We start from the raw sequence: 23,235 nt of genomic DNA on the forward strand, positions 1-23,235 counted from the left end.
AATAAAAAAAGAGAAATATGTAAATAAGCTAACATGCACATATTTATAATATAGCATTATTGTATTTTTTAACGTTTTTAATCCTTTTTGAAATATTCTAAACATTTCATTCGTTTTAATTGCACTTATGAAAAGCCCTCTAATTTTTTTATACTTGTATAATGTCAGTAGAGCCATTCACTCATTCATTTATTCATTCATTCATGTAACGCCAGACAATTGCTGCAGCGCATTCCGTCTTCCCCCGCTAGGGGTCAGTATTTCCCCATCCTGGATTTGAAGGTCCCCGATGGCTTACCTTGTATTCCTGCACCAGGCCGTTTTGGTCCTCCTCGGGCGGCGGTTGCCAGGAGACCAGGATGGTGGTGCCGTTCTCGCCGCTTTCCGTTACCGTTACCTCGCGGGGGGGCATACTGGGCACTGGAGGGGGGCAAACAAAGGCATGCATTATACCGAAAACAAGCTTTCAGACAACAAAAGATAACAATTAGGGATGCACCCAAACTGTTTTTTCCTACAGGCAACTGAAAAAAATCCGACTGCTATAGAAATATTTTGAAAATAATGCGTCCTATAATTAGAAGAAAACATAATAAACAAAGGTTAATTTATTTCTATGTGTGTCTGTTTTTGGTTATCTAGATTTAGTAAGCAATCAATACTTGCTTTGTGTGTCAATAGTTACTAAAATGAGGAAATATTACAGAAAAAGCATTTGATAAGGGCTGTGTTGATGATACACCACATTATAAAAGTACTAGATATCACACATGAACACCCTGCAATTTTGCCATTACTCCCATTTAAAAATCATGGAAGGGTCTGAAATTTTCATCGTAGGTGCATGTCCACTGTGAGGGAGCTAAACTAAAAAGAAAAATCCAGATGTTTGCCTTTTCTCCCACTCAGGAATCATGGAGGGGTAAAATTTTCATCGTAGGTGCATGTCCACTGTGAGGGAGCTAAACTAAAAAGAAAAATCCAGATGTTTGCCTTTTCTCCCACTCAGGAATCATGGAGGGGTAAAATTTTCATCGTAGGTGCATGTCCACTGTGAGGGAGATAAACTAAAAAGAAAAATCCAGGTGTTTGCCTTTTACCCACTTAGAAATCATGGAGGGGTCTGCAATTTTGATCGTAGGTGAATGCCCACTGTGAAAGGGATAAACTAAAAAGAAAAATCCAGGTGTTTGCCATTTCTGCCACTTAGAAATCATGGAGGGGTCTGAAATTTTTATCGTAGGTGCATGTCCACTGTAAGAGAGATAAACTAAAAAGAAAAATCCAGATGTTTGCCATTTCTCCCACTAAGAAATCATGGAGGGGTCTGAATTTTTTATCGTAGGTGCATGTCCACTGTGAGGGAGCTAAACTAAAAAGAAAAATCCAGATGTTTTAACAATTGACTTGTGTGATATAATAATAATAATAATTAATAATAATAATTTCCTTGTATTGTCGTTCTGTGTACCAATGTACACAGAACGAAATGTCGATTGCACCTGACCCGTTTTAGCGGGCCGATGCAGCCGCAGCCAACAGAGGGTGCCGCCGACCACTTTTTAAGTCTTAGGAATGACTCGGCCTGGGCGCGAACCCCGACCTCCCAGTCTCAAACCTGATATAGCTGCAAATAAACATTTGAACACCTGAGAAAATGAATGCTTGCGTTGCGTCGTCTGCCCCAAGCCAAGTGAACTCTTTCCAGATTAGGCAGAAATGATAACAATCTTTTTCCACGATACTTTTAATGTACCTTTACGTTTTGGAGCGTCATCGATTTTGATAGCTTCTTTTGAATCTTTTTTTCTGGGGCTGAGGTTTTGACTCGATTCCTAACCACTTCTACATTTTTCTTCTGTTCTCTGACCATCTACTTTGGAAATACACAACCTTATAACACTCCGAAAGCACGAAATTATTCAATGCAGGCTTCTGATTGGCTGCTGAGTATGCAAATTGCCAAAGGAACCAAACTTCCGGAATTTCCAAACCGAACAAATATTTCAAAATTGGAATAAAGCAAACGTTTGATTTAGAAAAATAAATAAATAAATCAAAAATATTTATTTTTTTCTTGAAAAAGTTGTCGTCCACCCGGGCGGAGACGTTAAGATTATTACTTATAATATTACTTATTACTTATAACATTCATTGCATGTATATATATATATATATATATATATATATATATATATATATATATATATATATATATATATATATATATATATATATATATATATATATCTTCATTCATCCAATGTTTGGGTTGCGTCGTCAGCTACAAGCTACGTGAACTCCTCTTTCCATGATACTTTTAATGTACATTTACGTTTTGTAGCGTCATCCATTTTGATAGCTTCTTTTGAATCTTTCTTCTGGGGCTGAGGTTTTGGCTTAATTCCTAACCACTTCTCCATTTTTTCTTGTGTTCTCTGTGGTTCTACTTCGGGAAATGATATGCACATGCACGACCTTATAACGCTCGGGAAAGTCCGGAAGACGGAAGTTAGTCGATGCAGGCTTCTGATTGGCTGCAGAGTATTCAAATTGCCAAATTACCCAAAATTCCGAAATTTCCAAACAGAACAAAGATTTTCGAAATCGGAATAAAGCAAACGTTTGATTTGGAAAAATAAATAAATAAATAAATAAAAACGAAAGATTTTTTTTTTTCTTGAAAAAGTTGTGGTGTTACCCGGGCGAAGACGTTTCGTAAGTGCCTGACCTTATAATAATAATAATAATAATAATAATAATAATAATTTCCTTGTATTGTCATTTTGTGTAACAATGTACACAGAACGAAATGTCGATTGCACCTGACCCGTTGTAGCGAGCCGATGCAGCCGCAGCCAACAGAGGGCGCCGCCGACCACTTTTTAAGTCTTAGGAATGACTCCGCCGGGGCGCGAACCACCAACCTCCCAGTCTCAAAGCGGGCACCTTACCATCTAGGCTATTCAGACACTGGTATAACTATCGGCCCCGTGATTTTTAATACATCCCGTTTTTATCAATTCCGGCTAGCTTTCAACATTTTGTTTTGGCATCCCCAAAAAATAAATCTGTGTTTTATTTGAGACTGAGCATAACAAAATCATAAATAATGCTTGGGTCTAATGTACTAAATTGATGTCATTCTCACCCACTCGCATGATTTCACAGCAATTACAAAAACAACAAAAACACGTTCGAAAGCAAAAATGAGGCCTCATCCATTTCAAAGAAAATTACAGGACAGAGAGAAATTGAAATGCCAGCGTGGGCGTCAAAGCCATCATTTTCATCAAAAGCCACAATAAAAGAAAAAACAAAAACACATTTGAAAACGTAACAATTTCCAGTAAACGAGAGAAAGAAAGACATATGGTAACCACAGCTGCATAGCGACACAGTGTTAATAACAAAAAAATGAGAGTAAAATAGTTAGGTATTTATCCAAAAGGAGATTAAGGGCAGCAAATCATTTGACTGGCGCACACAAGTGAAGAAACAAAAGGTACAATGTAGAGACAAGAGATTGAGCAATTGCGTAAAATGGGTGTTTATTTCTATCATTTTGTGACATATTTTCTTCTTGGAGACTGTGGGCACATGCAGCAAAGTAAAGACTGTGGAATCAAGAACTAGCGCAAACTAAAGTGTAGATTGTATAAATTATCTTTCAAAGTTTAAGTACTGGAACGACTTAGGGATTCTATCCAAGTAGAGACTAAGGGCAGCAAATCGTTTTCTTAGAGACTGCGGGCACATGCAGCAAAGTAGAGACCGTGGAATCAAGAACTAGCGCATACTAGCATACTAAAGTGTAGATTGTATGAATAATCTTTCAAAGTTTAAGCATTGGAACGTCATGAGGATTCTATCCAAGTAGAGACTAAGGGCAGCAAATCATTTTACTGATGATAGTACAATGTTCTAGGTGAACATTTTTAAAATTTTATTTTGTGATGAACATCCAACTTCTTAAAGAGTTTAGCATCACAATGCTTGATTTTGTATGTGTTCATATTTCCTGGTTAATTTAAACATGAAAATGACTCTTTTTATCCAATAAAGAGACTACGGGCCCTAAAAGCCACTCAAAAGGCAGGTCAACTATGTATATTATCGTTATAATTACGTTACGTTTTGTAAGAAACAAACACACTTTGACTTAAATACCACAACGATTTCGCAATTATGTCCAAGTGGAGACTGAGGGCAGAAAAAAAGTGTCCAACTTTTAGAAACCAGGGATTGTTTTAGCTATTGTCAGAGTGTTCATTTGTTGCCATGTATCAAACAACACTACAATATATTCTCAAAGCGAATGCGGGCAGAAGCAGCAAAAGTTCAGATTATGGAATCAATAGCTAAAAATGTCCTTTAAATGTTTACTCCCGCTTATTCTTAAATGATGCACTGATTTATTCAAGTGGAGACTAAGGGCAGGAAATAGTAACCCACATTTAGAAATCAAGCATTGTTTTAGCTATAGCCAGCGTGTGCTCAAAGTTTTCATTTCTTGCCAAATATCCAAGAATGCTACATCTTATTCGTTCTTTTCTAGTCAGAGACTGCGGGCCCTTGGAGCCAAGACAAGACTGCAGACTCGAAAGGCAGAGAAACTATGTAAATTAAGGTTAGGGTGTTTGTTACCAGATAGTAATTTGGCCCATTTTATTCTAAAATGCATTGGCAAATCGGCAATTCAATCCGAGTGGAGACTAAGGGCAAGAAAAAGTGTCCACATTTTAGAAATCAGGCATTGTTTTAGCTATTGTCAACTTGTGCTCAAGGTTTTCATTTCTTGCCAAATATCCAACAATGCTACATCTTATTCGTTCTTTTCTAGACAGAGACTGCGGGCCCTTGAAGCCAATACAAGACTGCAGACTCGAAAGGCAGAGAAACAATGTAAATTAAAGTTAGTGTTCGTTACCCTTTAGTAATTTGGCTCATTCTATTCTAAAATGCATTGGCAAATCGGCAATTCTATCCGAGTGGAGACTAAGGGCAAGAAAAAGTGTCCACATTTTAAAAATCAGGTATTGTTTTAGCTTTTGTCAGCGTGTGCCAACTGTTCATCTGTTTCCGTATATCCAACAACGCCACATTTTATACTCAAAGAGACTGCGGGCATGTGAGAGTGTGAACTAAAGGTTATAACGTGCGTTTATTTGTGGAGACTGCGGAGTATGCGACCGAACAGTGTAGAACGCGTGAACATAATCTCCCCCTGTTCCCCGCCCCATTCAAACACTCCCCCAGCCCGCTGTGGCTGGTGACAACAGCTGTTGTGCCCTCCCCGTCATGCTGCTGCGCATATGGGAGTGTAAACACGAAAACGCAAGCTAGCGCTAAAGCGCTAACACACAAACCGGCACACACAAACCAAAGGAAGCCCGCACACACCTTCCTCCAGGGTCCGTCCCATTTTCACGTCGCTGTCGGTGCCCTGGAATTCATTGAAAAATGGCCGCACTTTAAACTGGTACGTGGCGCCTTTACGGAGTTGCGGCACCACCGCGCTGTCCTGGCCGGACGTCCGGACTTCGAACGTCGCCCAATCGCCTCGAGGATGCTGCCCGTCCGGGGACAACGGCCGGTAGAGGACTTTGTAGCCTTGGATGTACTGGGACTGCTGCTCCACCTAGTGGGATAAACAAAGACATTCATTTTAGCTCAGAAAACGGGCAGGTGCAATAATGTGGAGACTCTGGAGCACAATTCTGCAGTCAAGCGCTGGCCAGCATGTCTCATCTCACTTTCAAAGTCATCTTTAATTTTAATCACACTTCAGCTGTCACAAGTCCAATAAATGTTATCCAAGTGGAGATTAAGGGCACGGCAAAAAAATTGTTGCAGGTCCCAGACCTAAATTAGGGTAAGAACATATGTTACTTTTTTTCATTCTCCCATATTATTGTTAAATGCCACGACAATTTGAAGACTAGGAGGCAACTTTACTCAAGTGGAGATTAAGTGTCCAGCAAATACCACCAACATTGCACGTCAAAAAGCTAAACCAGGGTTACCCTTATTTTTAATCCTTTATGTAAGTCCTTAAACTTTAGCTTGATAAGAAGCAGGTTTGTTTTTGCCGTGCCCTTAATGTCCACGTGAATTCAGTTATATGTGTGACAGCTAAAGTGATGAATGAGGGAAGAACAACTTTATCCACATGGAGATTAAGGGCATGACCAAAATAACACTGTACTTCGAAAACTAAGCCACAATAATCATTTGGATGTCAACATTTCTGCCTAATATGAATAAATATTACAAATGTTTAGCAAATCGAATCCTTAAAGAGACTGTGGGCAAACTACAGCTTCTGGGAGACGAGGCCAGAAAAAGTTGTTATTTTTTTGTTTATTGATATTGTTTCTGTTGTGTATCTACATGCAATGATGAAATCATTTTCTTTTAATGGAGCCGGTGGGCGACAACAGCAGTTTCGTGCAGCCAATTGGAGACTGAGGGCCATAGCAGGAGCTTCCTGCAGCCAATTGGAGACTGCGGGTTGGTGCAAACAGCTGGATTTTCGGCTTAAGAATGGAAAAGTATTTACAGTAGCAAAACTAAGCCACAATAGTCATTTGGATGTTATCATTTCTGCCTAATCTGAATAAATTTTACAAATGTTTAGCAAATTTGATCCTTAAAGAGACTATGGGCCAACTGCTGCTTCCGTTATTGTTATTTGTTTGTTTATTTATATTGTTTCTGTTGTATATCTACATGTAATGATGAAATAATTTTCTTTAATGGAGCCGGTGGGCCACGGCGGCAATTTTCTGCAGCCAATTGGAAACTGTGGGCCATTTCAGGAGCTTCCTGCAGCCAATCGGAGACTGCGGGTTGGTGCAAACGGCTGAATTTTCGGCTAAAGGATGAAAAAGTATTCACAGTAGCAAAACTAAACCACAATAATCATTTGGATGTTATCATTTCTGCCTAATCTGAATAAATATTACAAATGTTAAGCAAATGTAATCCTTAAAGAGACTATGGGCCAACTGCTGCTTCTGCTATTGTTATTTGTTTGTTTATTGAAATTGTTTCTGTTGTGTATCTACATGCAATGATGAAATCCTTTTCTTTTAATGGAGCCGGTTGGCCATGGCAGCAGTTTCCTGCAGCCAATTGGAGACTGTGGGCCATTTCAGGAGCTCCCTGCAGCCAATCGGAGACTGCGGGCTGGTGCAAACAGCTGGATTTTTGGCTTAAGGATGGAAAAGTATTCACGGTAGCATAACCAAACCGCAAAAACTCTGTCACAAGTTCCCAGGCGGACATTTCCGACTTATTTCTGACTCTTTTTCGGTGAGTCTGGAACTGATTAGAGACCCTGATGGAGCTCTCAAGCTAGGCTAGGCTAACTGGTCTGCTAATTCAATCAGGGGACTTTTACGACGCGGCTAATAACCTGGTAAGTCCTGGTGGAAGGTGAACAGCTGTTTTTATTTTGATTTTTATTAGCCTAAAGTAAGCTGCCAGCTCAGGTGGTTACGATTATCCCGCATGAGCCAAATCGAGAGAAATATGTGGCCAATAAATCGCACGGTAGAAAAAAAACGCTGCAATAAAACGACTAAAAACGTGGAGATGCTTTTAGCATATTTTGAAACGGACGACTGGGATTGACTATGGAAGCCCAAGTGTGCCAAAATTAATCAAATTAAAACAGGGGTGTCAAACTCGATAGATAGAAATGTTCTCTCGGAGGCCGGACGAGTAGATTAGAGAGAAAGAAAAAAAGAAAGAAATAAGAGAAAAAAAGAGAGACAATAATAGAAATCCAAAGAGAAATAAAAATAGATAAAAATGGTGAGAGAAGGGAAAGAGAGAAAAATCAATCCAAAGAGAAAGACATAAAAATAGAAATAGTGAAAGAGGGGGAAATAGAAAGAAAGAAATCCAAAGAGAAATACATAAAAATAGAAATAGCGAGAGAGTGGGAGAGAGTGCGAAATAAAACCTAAGAGAAATAGAAAGAAAGAAGGGAAAAGCAAGAGAGAGTAAAAGAAGGTAAAAAAAGAGAGAGAGAGAGAGAGAGAGAGAGAGAGAGAGAGAGAGAGAGAGAGAGAGAGAGAGAGAGAGAGAGAGAGAGAGAGAGAGAGAGAGAGAGAGAGAGAGAGAGAGAAGGAAAAACAAGTACAGCGTCGTTGAGAGAGGCACCTGGCTTTGGCAACATCAAGTGGACATATTTCAACCTGCAGCTCGTTTTTCTCTTGCGCTTCTCTGAGCGGTGTCTCGCGGGCCGGATTCAATCCCTTAGCGGGCCTAATCCGGCCCGCGGGCCGCCTGTTTGACACCCGTGAATTAAAACAACAGCGAGCTAAATAACAGGCGATTAAGAACATTCTTTACAATTACTTCCCATTGTTTTATTAAAAAACAACATGTTCAAAACATTTAGCAACGCAAAAATGACCCTTGTCGTCAATCAAACCAAAAAGAGGCGGGACTACAGGACAGACATGACCAATCGTCCTGGAAAAGCAATCCTAAGGATCAAGTACAGGTCCAACCCAACCACTTTAAAGTATTAGAAACATTATAAACAAGAAACTATTGAGTTATGGTAAAATGTCGTAGAATATATGTAACGGGTGTAATAATAACTTTTGTTTTGTTGAAATTCCTGCTGAAATATGTTTGCATATTTTGTTCATAAGTGTCCTGCAAAAATAAAGAAAATAAAAAAAGGGAAAAAACACACACAAAAATTGTGGGACCATGGCCCAACACCCAAACACGTTGGGGATCCTCTCCTCTCTATCTCTACTCCCTAAGAGACAACAAGGCAAAAAAAGGGGGGCGGGGGACCAAAAGGTCTCGCAAACCCTAGTTATTGGGTGACTAAATGTGAGAGGATGTGGAAGTGAAGTGACTGAGTGGAAGAAAGAGGAGATTGGAAGGATGATGACTGATATTATAAGATGGCCAAAAGAGGAGATAGACATCAAGAAAAGAAAAGTCCTCACCAAGCACGGAGGGTTCCACCCAAAACACACCACTCTGAGGTCATATGTTCAGCAGAAAGAGGGAGGCCAAGGGCTAGTGAGCATAACTACCACGGTCCAGGCTAAAACAACGAAAATCCAAGAGTACATCCAAGAAATGGCCCAAAAGGATGCCCTGCTAATGTTGTGCTATTAATAATAACACTCGCTGACATTTAAACTCGGGAGAAACAAGCCTGGAATTTCCTGTCTAAACAAATGTGTCCTCATTATGTCGATAAGCTCAGACTTCCACAACACTGAATGAATGAATGCATGTCCTTGGCAACATAACCCTGTAAAACTCAAGGGCAGCCCCTGGATAACCAACCAGAAGTAGAGTGGTGGACAAAGACCATAGGAGGGTGGTGATCGTAGATGTGGCAATCCCAACTGACAGCAAGATAAGGAAGAAGGAACACGAGAAACTTGAGAAGTAGCAAGGGTAAGAAAGTCAAGGCCAGTGTGGTTCCCGCGGTAGTGGGGCACTCGGGGCAGTCAGCCCCAAACTGAAAGATTGGCTCCAAGAGATCCCAAGGACAACACCTAGTTTGTTTTGTTGAAATTCCTGCTGAAATATGTTAGTATATTTTGTTCATAAGTGTCCTGCAATGACGAGTCCAACAGCGCCACCTGCTGGTATGGGGTAAGGTTTAGTTTAGCTTCTGATTTTATGACCGGAAGGCGGATATTTTTGGCAGTCTCCAGCGCGCTGCTAACGATATTTTTGGTGCTCCGCAAAAAATTAATTGACAGCATTAAAACCACAACTGACAAATCACAGTAATGTAATCGGTGTTATCAGGCTGTTTGGATTTATTTTCGTTTTGTTTCTGTCGCCATTTATGTTTGTTTTGCCGTACGTTGTACTCGACTGAAATGCTAAGAAATGCTAATTTGCCTCATAGATGTTGAGAACTAGTGGAGGTGCTAACCCCATGGTGTGGGTATGTTGTGTCGCTCGTTGCAGGTAAATTGTTCCCGTTTTTTGTACTCGTTATTGTAATTATTTATGTTTTCACAAATCTATAAAAAGGATGATGTTGGTTAAAATTCAGATTGAAAAATATGTCGACTTCAATTCGTTGTAAAAGTCAAATCCACTATACGTTCATTTGTTAAAAGTACCTTGTTAAAATGGGTGTTAAAATGATTGTAAAGGTTGATTTTCTAAATATTTGTTTAATATTGTTAGCAGTCTCCAGAGCGCTGCTAACGATATTGAGAACCAGTGGAGGTGCTAACCCCATGGTGTGTGTACGTTGTGTCGCTCATTGCAGCAACTGTAATAAAAGCCTTATCATCCAGTTCAGCCTGAATGTGGATCCTTGGTGGGACAGGTACAACACAGTTACATATATAGATCTTTATTAGTTTAGCTAGCACTCACAGTCCACTGCACCCGGACGGAAGATGAGGACAAGATGGTGGGGTTGTGCAAGTGGATGAGGACCTCGCCCAGTTCCCTCTGGATCTGACGGTGGTCTACGCCCTGGCTGGTGGGGGGAACGTCTGTGGGCAAAAACACACGTGTTATCTTTAAGGAGACAATGGGCAGACACCAGATTTGAGCACTGAAGCAGAGTTTACAATGTGATATTTTCTTCTAAAATGGTTACAATGACATATGCTACCTAAGGGGAGACTACGGGCAGTGACGACTGTGCTTATTTCTTCCAAAATCGCAACAATGACGAAGAAATGCTATCTAAAAGGAGACTGAGGGCAGCGACAACATTAGAGCACTGATGCATAGTTTATACTGTGGTTATTTTTTTCCAAATGCTTACAATGACACCAAACTGATGAGACTATGGGCCATGACCAATTTTGAGCAGTACAGACTGTCGTGGGTTTGAAGCACTGATGCAAAGTTCAGAGTCTAAACCATTATTTCTTCTGAAATGGTAACAATGACACAGAAACGTTATCCAAGAGGAGACTATGGGCTGTGATAAGATATAAGCACAGTTTAGACTTTGGTTTTACTAAGTTGTACCTATTTTTTTTTTTTTTTTTGCAACGGGTACTATGACACAGATATGTTTTCCAAAGAGGAGACTATGGGCTTCCAACAACTTTTGAGCACTGTGTTGAAATTAGGTCATTTCTTCCAAAATAGGTTACAATGACAAAAAATGCTATCTAAAAGGAGACTGAGGGCAGCGACAACATTAGAGCACTGATGCATAGTTTATACTGTGGCTATTTCTTCCCAAATGCTTACAATGACACCAAACTGATATCCAAGATGAGACTATGGGCCATGACCAATTTTGAGCAGTTCAGACTGTCGTTATTTCTTCTGAAATGGTAATCCAAGAGGAGACTTTGGGTTGTGATAAGATATGAACACAGTTTAGGCTTTGGATTTGCTAAGTTGAACCTGTTTTTTATTTTTATTTTTTTTGCAACGGTTACAATGACACAGATATGATTTCCAAAGAGGAGACTATGGGCTTCCAACAACTTTTGAGCACTATGTTTGAACAAGTTCATTTCTTCCAAAATGGTTACAAAGACACAAAATGTTATTCAGGAGGGAGATACGGGTAGCAAAAAAAAAAAGACGACCAAAGTACAGTTTACACCGTGGTTATTTCTTTCTGAATTGTTACAATGATTGTTGTAAGTCTAATCCAAAATGAGACTGAGGGCACAACATCACTTGAGCACTGAATCAGAGCTTAGTTGGAAGTTTTGCGAAGTTTTAACTCTTTTTTTTTTCTCTTAAAATGATTACAATAATTCTAAAATATTATCCAAGAGGAGACTTCGGGCAGAAAAAATAAAATCGAGCACTAAAGCACAGTTTACGCCATGGTTATTTCTTTCTGAATTGTGACAACGATTGTTATGAATCTAATCGAAAATGAGACTGAGGGCACAACATCACTTGAGCACTGAATCAGAGCTTAGTTGGTTTTGCAAACCTAAGACCGTATTTTTTTTTTAATAATGCAGAAATGTTATCCAAAAGAGATTATGGGCAACGACAATTTTTGAGCACTGATACATTTGTGGTTTGTAACTTGGTTAAGACCTCAGTTTTACAAACTTGAGACAGTGGTCATTCTCCTAAAATGGTTACAATAAAACTAAAATGTTATCCAAGAGGAGACTTCGGGCAGCAAAAATAAAATTGAGCACTAAAGCACAGTTTACACCGTGGTTATTTTTTTCTGAATTGTTACAATGATTGTTATGAATCTAATCCAAAATGAGACTGAGGGCACAACATAATTTGAGCACTGAATCAGAGCTTAGTTGGTTTTGCAATCCTGAGTCCGTGTTTTTTTCTAAATAATGGATAAAATGTTATCCAAAAGAGAGTATGGGCAGCGACAATTTTTGAGCACTGATACATTTGTGGTTTGTAACTTGGTTAACCTCAGTTTTACAAAGTTTAAACTGTGTTTTCTTCTCCTAAAATGGTTAAAATAATTCAAAAATGTTATCCAATAGGAGACTTCGGGCAGCAAAAATAAAATTGAGCACTAAAGCACAGTTTACATCGTAGTTATTTCTTTCTAAAATTGTTACAATAATTGTTATAAATCTAATCCAAAATGAGACTGAGGGTACAACATAATTTGAGCACTGAATCAGAGCTTAGTTGGTTTTGCAAAATTGAGACTGTGGTCATGTCTTTCAAAGTTTTTTTAAATAATACAAAAATGTTATCCAAAAGAGAGTATGGGCAGCCCCAATTTTTGAGCACTGATGCATTTGTGGTTTGTAACTTAGTTAAGACCTCAGTTTTTCTCCTAAAATGGTTACAATCATTCCAAAATGTTATCCAAGAGGAGACTTAGGGCAACAAATTTAACACAGTGAAACACAAGGGGTCTATGTCCTTTTCCTCTCCGTTCAGCAACATCAGAATGTGAAAAGACGGAGGGCAAGTCAAGAGAAACCGTGACAGCAAAATGAAGATGGCGGAGCCTCGCCTTGTGTTTTGACGGCGTCCGTGACGGGACTCGGGTCGCTAAGTCCGTAAGCGTTGGCGGCCCGGACCAGGAACAGATAAACGGCGCCCGGCTTTAGTCCTTTTAACACGAAGGATTCCGTCTTCACGTGTTCGGCAAGAGTTTGCCAGCTGCTCCCCGATGCGTGGCTGTGGTGGCCGCCGCGAAAACAAACCCCAAAAACAAACCCCAAAAAGAATTGTTATTGTGGGTGATAGGGAAAACAACAATAGAAACAAAGCATTTTTACGGATAAATATATCAAAAGAGTAAGGTAACGTTATGTGTGTTTGAATAAATAAGTACTTTTTATTCATTCAATTATACGGATTGATTTTCTTGCTTTTTTTATTCTGTGTGAGAAAAATAAATCAATAGAACCTGTCGTTTTTTTCAATTCCTAGATTAAAAATAAACATGGATATTTCTTTATTAATTTATTTATCTTTTATCATTATTTATCTTCATTATTAAAAAGAAAACTGTCATTGAATTAAAAAATAAATTTATATTCCAAAAAATGAATTTGGGAGGTATTTATCAATCGAATTACTAGTATTTATTTTTTTTAATTTTGTTTTAATTTGTGTTTATTAATTTTAAAAAAGTTAAGATTAAAATATGACTAATACATTTATATAACATATACAAAAGTGATGTCACTTGAAGGCTTTAAATATGTATTTATATATTTAATTTCATTTTTTATTTTAAACAAGCTATAATTAAAACAATCAATTAAAATAGAAATTCAAAAAACGGTGATGTTATTTATTAGACATGTCATCATTTTATTTTAATCATGGGATGTCTTCTATAACTCTTCAAATTGTTATTGCTAAATTATACAAGAATATATAACATTATAAATGAAACATAAATCAATAAAACATGAAAATTGTAAAGGTCTTGAGGACTTATTTATCTATATAATATGTATTTTTTATTATTTTATTTTTATTTTTTTACAATTATATTTGAAATTGTGAGATCACCCCCCCCAAAAAATAGTAATTATTAAAATAAGCTATAATTAAATTAAAAATGTATTAAAATTAATTAACGAATTAAAAAAAAAAAAAAAACTATATATTTATATAAAAAAAGTGATCTTGGTTATAATCTAATTTTGGGGGATTTATTTAATCTTAATTCAGGAAATTACAAACGTTTCGTTATATTGTAAATGCTAAAAAAAAGTATGTCATGATATATAAAATATTGTATATTATAAAAAAAGGAGAAAATTGTGAGGTTATTTGTTAAAATTAACGTATGGTTTCATTTCATTTTCATTTGTGAGATGACATTATTTAATTGAAACAAAGTAACATTTCACATATTATTGCTAAAAATGTATAAAAATAAATAACATGATGAATAATAAACAGTTTCCTCTCGTTTTGTTATACTATCCATTCATTGGTTCATTTAAATTAAAAAAAAAATAAAAAAATAAAAAAATAAATATATATATATATATATATATATATATATATATATATATATATATATTCTACAAATGTACAAAAAATTAACAAAAAAATAACCCCAAAATTAAAAAAAATAACAAAAAAATGTACAAAAAAAATAACCAAAGAAATAACCCCCAAATTAACAAAAAAATAACAAATGTACAAAAAAAATAATAAATAATTATACTATTCATTCATTCGTTCAGATAAATGAAAAAAAAAATAATATATATATAAAAATGTCACCTGAATGCCTCGATAAGGTAAGAAGTGGGCGTGGCCCCGGCGTTGAGGTCGGGTTTCCAGGCGAGGGTGACGGCGTTTCGGCTGACCTCGCTCACGTCGGGTTTGGACGGGGCCGAGGGGATCAGGTTGGGGTCCGTCGGCCGGTTCGGCTGAACCCCGTGTCCGGATCCTGGGGACCCCGAAACTCGTCAATGACGGGGGAGAGAGGCCACGCCCCCCCACCGGGTCTCGGCCCGGGCTTACCTTGGACTTGCAGGTGGGCCTTCCAGGAAGCCTCGCCCCCTGGTGTCGAGGCGATGCAAGTGTAGGTGCCGGAGTCGCTTGGCTGCAGATTTAAGAAAAGGGAAAAATAAATACATAAAATTAATTTCAAAAAAATGAATATGCTATTCCTGGAAGATACCAATATTTAGGGCCGGGGTGGTAGTCTCGTAATCGAATAAGTATTATATGAAATGGTACCAGTCTTGTCCCCAGTGTCCATTTGTGTGTCTTCCCCCATAAAAATACATATTTTTAAAAACATTATTGTGTGCTAATGAAAATGTTGACAATTAAAAAAAAAAAAGAAAAAAAATGTACAAAAAATTAACAAAAAAATAACCCCAAAATTAACAAAAAATTACAAAAAAGTAGCAAAAAATGTACAACAAATTAACAAAACATAACCCCAAAATTAACAAAAAAAATAAAAAAAAATTAACAAAGAAATAACAAATACATGTACGAAAAAATTAACAAAAAAATAATCCCAAAATTAAGAAAGAAATAAGATTGGGAAAAAAACAGAAAATGTACAAAAAAAATAACCCCAAAATTAACAAAAAAAAACACAAATGTACAAAAAAAACAACACCCAAATTAACATAAAAATTACAAAAGATTAACAAAAAACAACAAAAGATAACCCCAAATTTAACAAAAAATAACAAACAAATTAACAAAAAATAACAAAAATCGTACAAAGAATTAACAAAAAAATAACCCAAAAATTAACAAAAAAAAAAAATAAACAAAAAAATATCATAAAAATAAGAAAAAAATAAGAAAAAATGTGCAAAGAATTAACCAAAAATAACCCCAAAATTAACAAACAAAATAAAAAATACAAAATAAATAACAAAAAAATTAACCAAAAACTAAAAGAATTACCAAAAAAAAATCCAAATGTATTTGGAAAGCACTTTTCAGCCAATAAATTGCCACTCCCAAAAAAAATGATGATGTCTTACAATGAATTATTTCCACCCCAAGAGTAAAAGTAAGGAAATAGTTTGTGGAGGGTTCGAACCTTGGCATATCGGATCTGCAGAGCGCCCGTGTCCAGTTGCTTGACCCGGGAATCGTGGCTGGACAGCAGAAGGCCATCTTTCCTCCACAGGATTGTGGCGCCCCCTTGTGCCGAGCAGCCCAATAGCGCCGTGCCGTCCACAGCCACCGTCTGATTGGTCGGGCCCTGACGAATGACGGGCGGGGGGCGGTCCGAAACCACTGTAGAAAAATACAAGAATTAGAGACTTGGAATGGAGCAGACTGTTGGAATATTTATTCATACGTTATTCTATTTTAGTAATTTTAACCCCATGATTAAGTCAGTGTATGTGTTTGCAGTGTAAACAGGACATGAGGAAGGAACTATTGATTGCTTTTGTTTTAAGTCCCTCACGTCCTGATAAAGAGGAATAATCAGCATGAGTCAACGACCCTTGTACCCTCAGACTAAAATCACATGTTGCTGTATAAACCAAAGAACTGGTCTCAACTGATTTTGTCACTCCCCCTCCCTTTAGCAGAAGAGACTTTATGTAAACTAGGGCGTTCCGAACACAATAAAAAGGCAAGGAGAAGGAGACTTTTTCAGAGTGCCTAGTAGACTGCAATAGGCAGACTATGGTTATCTCTCTTTGCAAGTAAGAAAGTAATATTCACGTTCTCTGTGTCTTCTTTGAGTGCAGGTTTTTATTACAAGTGTTGGGGTTAACCTGACACAGACGAAGCTAATTTCCACATCGAAAAAAAGCTAGTTTTGGCAGTATAAGCAGAAGCTACTTTTAGCAAAAGAAGAGAAAGCTAATTTTAACGTAGACAATTAGTTTTGGTCGTGAAAGAAGCTACTTTTGAACGGAGAATAAGCTAATTAAAAAAAAACAAAAAACGGCAAAGCTAGCTCTTCTCGTAAAACAAAAAGTAAGCTTTGGTTGGAGTGTTGTGGATTAACTGTAAGTCACCAGCCTTCGAGCTGACGGTGGCCTGTTGTGTGCAGACATCTGGCAGGATGTTATGAGACAATGTTGATACAAGAAATCACAAGTAGTTGACTAAGCGAGTCGATTCAGAGAAAAAATACTTTTGATTCCGAGAAAAACATCACGCGATCTTGTTGAACACAGTATAAAAGCCAGCATCTCTCGGACCAATTTCGAACGTGGCTTGTACGTTGCTGAACGAATGCAATAAAGGACGTTCCCTTTCTGCCATATTTCTGTCTCTGCGTATATTTTGGGGCGACGCCCAACAACGTCCTCTCCAAAAGGAGGAAGAGGAAACTAGTTTACACTCAGAGAAAGAAGAAGACAATCTCAATGTAGCAGATTAAGCTAGTTTTTGCCGTAAAATTAAAAAAAACTGATTTGACAAGAGAAAAAGACGCTGATTACAACAAAAAAACAGAAAAGCTAGCTTTTGTCGTAAAATAAAAAAAGTAACTTTTGAGCAAGGAAAAAGCAGCTTATTGTTTTCAACACAGACAACCGCTAAGCTAGTTTGTGTCGCAAAATATATTTTAACGTAGAAAACGGCAAACCAACTGCCAAAACCCAAAAGTTATCCGGCACCATTGAAAGCTAGCTAGGACACAAGAAGGACATCTGTAAAGCGAAGACGGGGACAAAAGAAAACTAGCGGGCTAAAGATGAAACCGGTCTCAAGAACTGCCAACAATTTTGCTATCATCCCACAGCAGGTAGACGCCATGTAAACAACATAATTAAAAAAATCGAACGGCTTCAGATGTCGGTAAGAGAAAAAAAAAGGGGGGGGCGTTCCAGGTTAGCACGCCTGCAGCAAAAGAAAATGTATTTTTTATTCGCATGCCAACGCTGCAAAAAAGTCCTGGTCGAATAATGGAAGAAAACACAGAAATCATTTATCTTTTCTCTTTCCTTTTGCAGACAATTTTTGCCACATTGTTTAAGTTCTTCCATTCAAGGGCATTTTTTCAACAACGCCCGTTTGTCCAACGCTGTGAGCGGTCATCGAAAGCACCATTGTCTTTTTGGAGGGAGCTAATGTTTGTTGGCGCAAAAACTTGACTGTCGATTTGTTTTGTCTATTTAAAATATATTTGGTCATTGTTTATTAATTGTATTACGTTGTCATTTTTATATTTGGGGATATTTACCAGAGAAAATAAAAAATGGATGACAAAACCAATCAAATCTAATGATCCATTATGTGCTAGCTAGCAGTTCAGGCTGAAATGCTAACGTGGCTAATGACGTGTTTCAGTCTAAATGCAAATCATTGAATGAACATAAAAAAGATATATATATATATATATATATATATATATATATATATATATATATATGTATGCTTTTTCACCAGTTGAGTCGTGAAAACAGCTGTTTTGTCGTTATAAATTAAAGTAACAGTGTGTAAAAATTCACGAATAGACATTATTGTCTCTTAGAACATGAAGTTGGTCATAGCCTGTTAACTTTAGCAGCCAACAGCTACTGAAAAGTCCAGTAACGGATTTAATTTGTCAAACATCGGGACCCTGAATCAACAAACTCAGCGACGCCGGTGGCTAGAAAAGGAAACAGTTTCCTGAATAATAAAATTGATCAACACTCACTTGCATGAGTAAATGTGGAAGGTGAGTGACAGTGAAAGACAAATCAGGATCAGTTCACAATAACTAAAAGTGGCTGACTGTTAACCATAGCCCACAGCCAGGTGGCTAGAAGAGGAATTAGTGGAAAAAAGGGTTAGATGCCTGATTCCCAAAGCTCAGAGGCCATCTAAGCTGTGAAAGGCGAGTGACACAGCAGCTGACAACAAAGATAGCATTTACCAGACAGCCAAGTAGGTTAAATAAGTCAAGTCAAGTCAAGTGGCTAGGGGAGGAAACAGTAGAAAAAAAGTGCCAGATACTTGAGTCTAGGTAGTACGCGGTCGTAAATCGCTTGAAGCACCAGCTGGATAAGCATGGATAAATCCTTATTCAGGCTTGCGTAGTAGCAAGATGGCCGCAAAAAATCTCAACTTCCTTAAAGTAGTGTAATAATATTAAAATGTTCATTTAAAAACAAAAATCATGTTTATTAGATAGTACATGCTTATTATTTGAACCAATGTTTTATTTAATCAAATGAAAGATTTTGATACACTATTTGGGCTTGCGTAGTAGCAAGATGGCCGCAAAATATCTCAGCTTCCTTAAAGTAGTGTAATATTATTAAAATGTTTGTTAACAAAAAAAAAGAATCACGCTTATGAGATAGTACATGCTTATCATTTGAACCAATTATGGTTTATTTAATCAAATAAAGGATTTTGACACATTATTTGGGCTTGCGTAGTAGCAAGATGGCCGCAACATATCTCAGCTCCCTTAAAGTAGTGTAATATTATTAAAATTTTCGTTAAAAAAAAAAAAAAAAAAAAAGAATCAAGTTTATGAGATAGTACATGCTTATTATTTGAACCAATTATGTTTTATCTAATCAAAGGATTTTGACACACTGGCCCTTTAAAATATCATATATCTACAAAAACGCAAACACTTTGCACTCTCGGTCCTGGATTTATTCATTTATCAAACCAAAATGTGTATTTTTTTATCATGCAAATTCAAATAAGAGGGTGACAACGAGTAGGGGCCGCCTCCCCTTTTTGACTAATGCGGCTTTTTATTTTTCTATTTTTTGTCGAAAATGATCCGACAAAAAGCTCGGCCGTGACGCGCGCCGGCCCTTTAAAAGCACGTCGGAAAAAAGCCATCGGAATGACCTGTAATTACCTGTTAGGCGCCGCCCATCCCGGCTTAATAACTGTTATTATTTTCTCGAAAGGGGGACGGGGACAGTGGCATGGACCCAGAAGCTAGCTAGCGCTAATAGCGGGCTCAAAATCGGAGTAGCGTGTTTTCAGGTTTAAAAATTGTGAAAAAAAACCCTGATTTTTCATTAATAATAACAACAGTGTTTGTACACCTTCTTCATGGCCAAATTCAAGCACTTTTCATGCACTTTCCAGGCCATGTTTCCAATACTTCTTTTTGTGTCAAGAGGCTGCTGTAAACTGACATGAATTCTGCCATCCTGCTTCAATGGGATCACCGCACAGTAAGTACTAAACAAGAGGAACATTATATAAAAAACAACAAGAATAAAGAAAATAATAAAAATATTCAACTCTCTTTTTTTCCTCACGTTTCTCGAAAAACTGATCCAACGAGGTCGAACAATTTGTCTGAAATGCGCGAGGCAGACTTAGCGATAGCCCTACCTGTCAACACTTTTTTCTGGGTGATTCCTTAGAACTTTGCTAAAATGTCTTATTTGTGCGAACTGAAAAAAAAGACTGCGTGTTGCCCGATCACTTCCTTCTCCTCGCCTGTGACTCTGAACTGCAACGGTGACACGAAGAACATGCTGGGAGCGAAGTATTCGAAGCGCTAGGCAATTTACTTACATCTGAAAAACTCTGAGGGCGGCGAATAGCAGCGCATACTGGACTGTATTTTTGACTTTCTAACTAGAGGCAATATCCCGTTCATGTACTTTGTAACCTGAAACATTCGTATGTAGAGACATTTGTAAGTAGAGGTAGAACTGTAATTATTGGCTCTTTTTTACCCTACCAACACCAAAACTCGCTTCAGTGACTATCGGACCGATAATTATCATACATGTTTAACGAGTACCCATGTTTTCTTAAAATGTGGTGGGTGCGGCTTATAATCAGGTGCGCTCTATAGTCCGGAATTTACGGTATCACCCAACACCGTGTGTAAATAATGGAAAATTGTGGGCGTGGCTTACCGTCCGTAACCTCCAATAGCGCTTTGGTGATGACGCTCCCGGCGATGTTGAGGGCCTGGCAACTGTAGTATCCGACGTCGGATCGCTCGGCCCCCGTGATGGTCAAATCGCCCGTCGGCGACACCGAAAAGCGGCTGGATGCTTGCGGCGGTTGCGAAGAAAACAGCAGGTTCTGCGGGACCGTTCGGTGTCACTTCAAATTTTTATCAATAAACAAGAGAGATTTTACCTGACTTCCTTCTCGTTGCCAGAAAATGGCGGGTTGGGGGTTGCCGGTGGCCTCGCACTGGAAGGTGACGGTCCTGCCTACGCCCACCACGCGGTTCCTTGGACGTACAGCAAACACCGGAGGCACTGGAGGGTAAACGAGATACGAAATTACCGAAACATTTTTGGACGACAAGGCGCACGATCAAAAATAGTCTTATACAGTATGTCACAAAAGTGAGTACACCCCTCACATTTTGCATTCAAATCTTTAACCGAACAACACTGAAGAAACAACGCTTTGAAGCAATGACAGTTAGTCCGTGTAAAGCTTATATAGCACTGTCATTTTATTTCCCCCCTCAAATAAGTCAAGATATAGCCATTAGTAATTTAACCCCTGGTAACAAAACTGATTGCACCCTAAAGTGAAAGTTCCTGAAGTGTCAATATTTTGTTAGGCCAGCATTAATGACATCATAGGCACAAGCGGCAGCCTTTCCAGCAGCTCTATGTTATTTCGCTCTTTTTGTGATTTATTCTTTTCAATGTCTGCTTCTATCGACCAATGTACTGCAGCTCAACATTTAGGTGTTGGCCATCTTGTAGCCTTGGCCAGCCTAATGTAGAGCCACAATTTTCTTTTTAAGGTCCTCAGAGAGTTCCTTGCCATGGTGTGCCATCTTGGGAGTTTCAGTGACCAGTATAACAAGAGTCTGAGAGCTATACCACAAATTAAACAAATATACTAGCTTCCTATTCACACCTGAGACCTACTAAGAGTAATCAGGCACATGGTATTTTGGAGTGAAAATGACAATAAGTGCTTTGTTTGGACATTTTGCGTAGTAGTCTTTTTTTTTTTAAACGCTGGAAGATCTCAAACAATGTACTGCAGCTCAACATTTAGATGTTGGCCATCTTGTAGCCTTGCCCAGCCTAAAGTAGAGCCACAATTCTCTTTTTAAGGTCCTCGGAGAGTTCTTTGCCATGGTGTGCCATCTTGGGAATTTCAGTGACCAGTATAACTTCCTTGCCATGGTGTGTTATATTGGGAATTTCAGTGACCAGTATAATCAGAGTGTGAGAGTTGTACTACAAATTAAACATACTGGCTTCCTAATCACACCTGAGACCTACTAAGAGTAATCAGGAACATGGTATTTTGGAGTGAAAATGACTATCAGTGCTTTGCTTTGACCTTTAGGGTAGCAGTATTTAGGGTGTACTCATTTTTGTTGCCAGTTTAGCTACTGATGGCTATATTTTTTAGTATTTTTGAGCGAAAAATAAATTCACACTTCCATAAAAGCTTTACACAGATATTTTTTAGATTGTGTAAAATTTCGTGTAAAATGTGAGGGGTGTACTTACTTCTGTGACATACTGTATAAGGCGCACTGGACTATAAGGCGCATGAAATTAGACCTACTGAAAGAGTAAGGAAATAATATATGAATGATTATTTTGTATTTTTTGCAATTTCCTAACAATATTCCTCGTGTTTGTTGTTCTTGTTCTTTGAAAGAAAAAAGAGATACACAGCTCACTGTTCAATTAACAAAATTTATTTGGGGGGTGGGGCCACGGCTCGTCGACAGATTGGCTTTCTCTCTAATTTAAGCTCAGCGCTGTCACGCTTCCTTTGTCAGTCCGTCAACGAACCTCTGCCCCGCAAGACGTGGGTTTGAACCCTGTTGGTATTTCCTGTCCGGTATTGTTCCTGTTTATTTTTGTGCATTTTGTCATTTACGTTGTCATTTATTTAGTCTGGTATCCATTTTGTCTTTTATTTTGTTGTGGAGTTTGTCACAACAAAATGTTTTTAATCAATCGGGAGGGGGGGGGGGGGGGGGCGGAAAAAAATAATCGAGCAATTCATCGATTGGTTGATCAAAGAGTATGCCGATCCACTTTAAATGCTTTCGACCAATCGGTGAAAGGCTCAACTTGGTTGACCCCGCCCCCTCATTTGAATAACATTAATTGTGACGGTATACACAACAAAATAAATAGCAGAAAATGCAGATATAAATGACAAAATGCATACATAAATGAGTAAATTGCACGTATATTTGTAGGTATTTATCAGCATATTATTAGCTTTAATTTTATCGCATACGTAATTCGGACAATTTCTGAATATTTTTAAATTTTTAGTCAAAGGATTATCACTGCCGTAGCAGGATAAACTCCATTTCTGTTTTCTTTTCTGTTTTTTCTTTTGTTTTGCAGCAAGCGAACAGATTATTGTGTTTACGATAATGATTGACTTAGCTACACTAACACA

General features: G+C 38.0%; 1 protein-coding gene across 1 annotated transcript in view; it reads right to left on the bottom strand.

The window, feature by feature from the left end:
• LOC148358976 (roundabout homolog 1-like) overlaps window positions 1-23,235 on the bottom strand; it is a 362,675-nt gene that overhangs the window by 32,701 nt on the left and 306,739 nt on the right. Inside the window, 9 exon segments of the mRNA XM_088345902.1 lie at window positions 299-420; window positions 5,404-5,641; window positions 10,390-10,511; window positions 12,950-13,116; window positions 14,689-14,857; window positions 14,932-15,013; window positions 15,980-16,179; window positions 20,739-20,910; window positions 20,968-21,092. Coding sequence (XP_088202028.1) covers window positions 299-420; window positions 5,404-5,641; window positions 10,390-10,511; window positions 12,950-13,116; window positions 14,689-14,857; window positions 14,932-15,013; window positions 15,980-16,179; window positions 20,739-20,910; window positions 20,968-21,092 — 1,397 coding nt within the window.

Source organism: Urocampus carinirostris, chromosome 10, assembly GCF_059441175.1.
Source record: "Urocampus carinirostris isolate Australia breed hairy pipefish chromosome 10, RoL_Ucar_1.0, whole genome shotgun sequence".
NCBI classification, from domain to species: Eukaryota; Metazoa; Chordata; class Actinopteri; order Syngnathiformes; family Syngnathidae; genus Urocampus; species Urocampus carinirostris.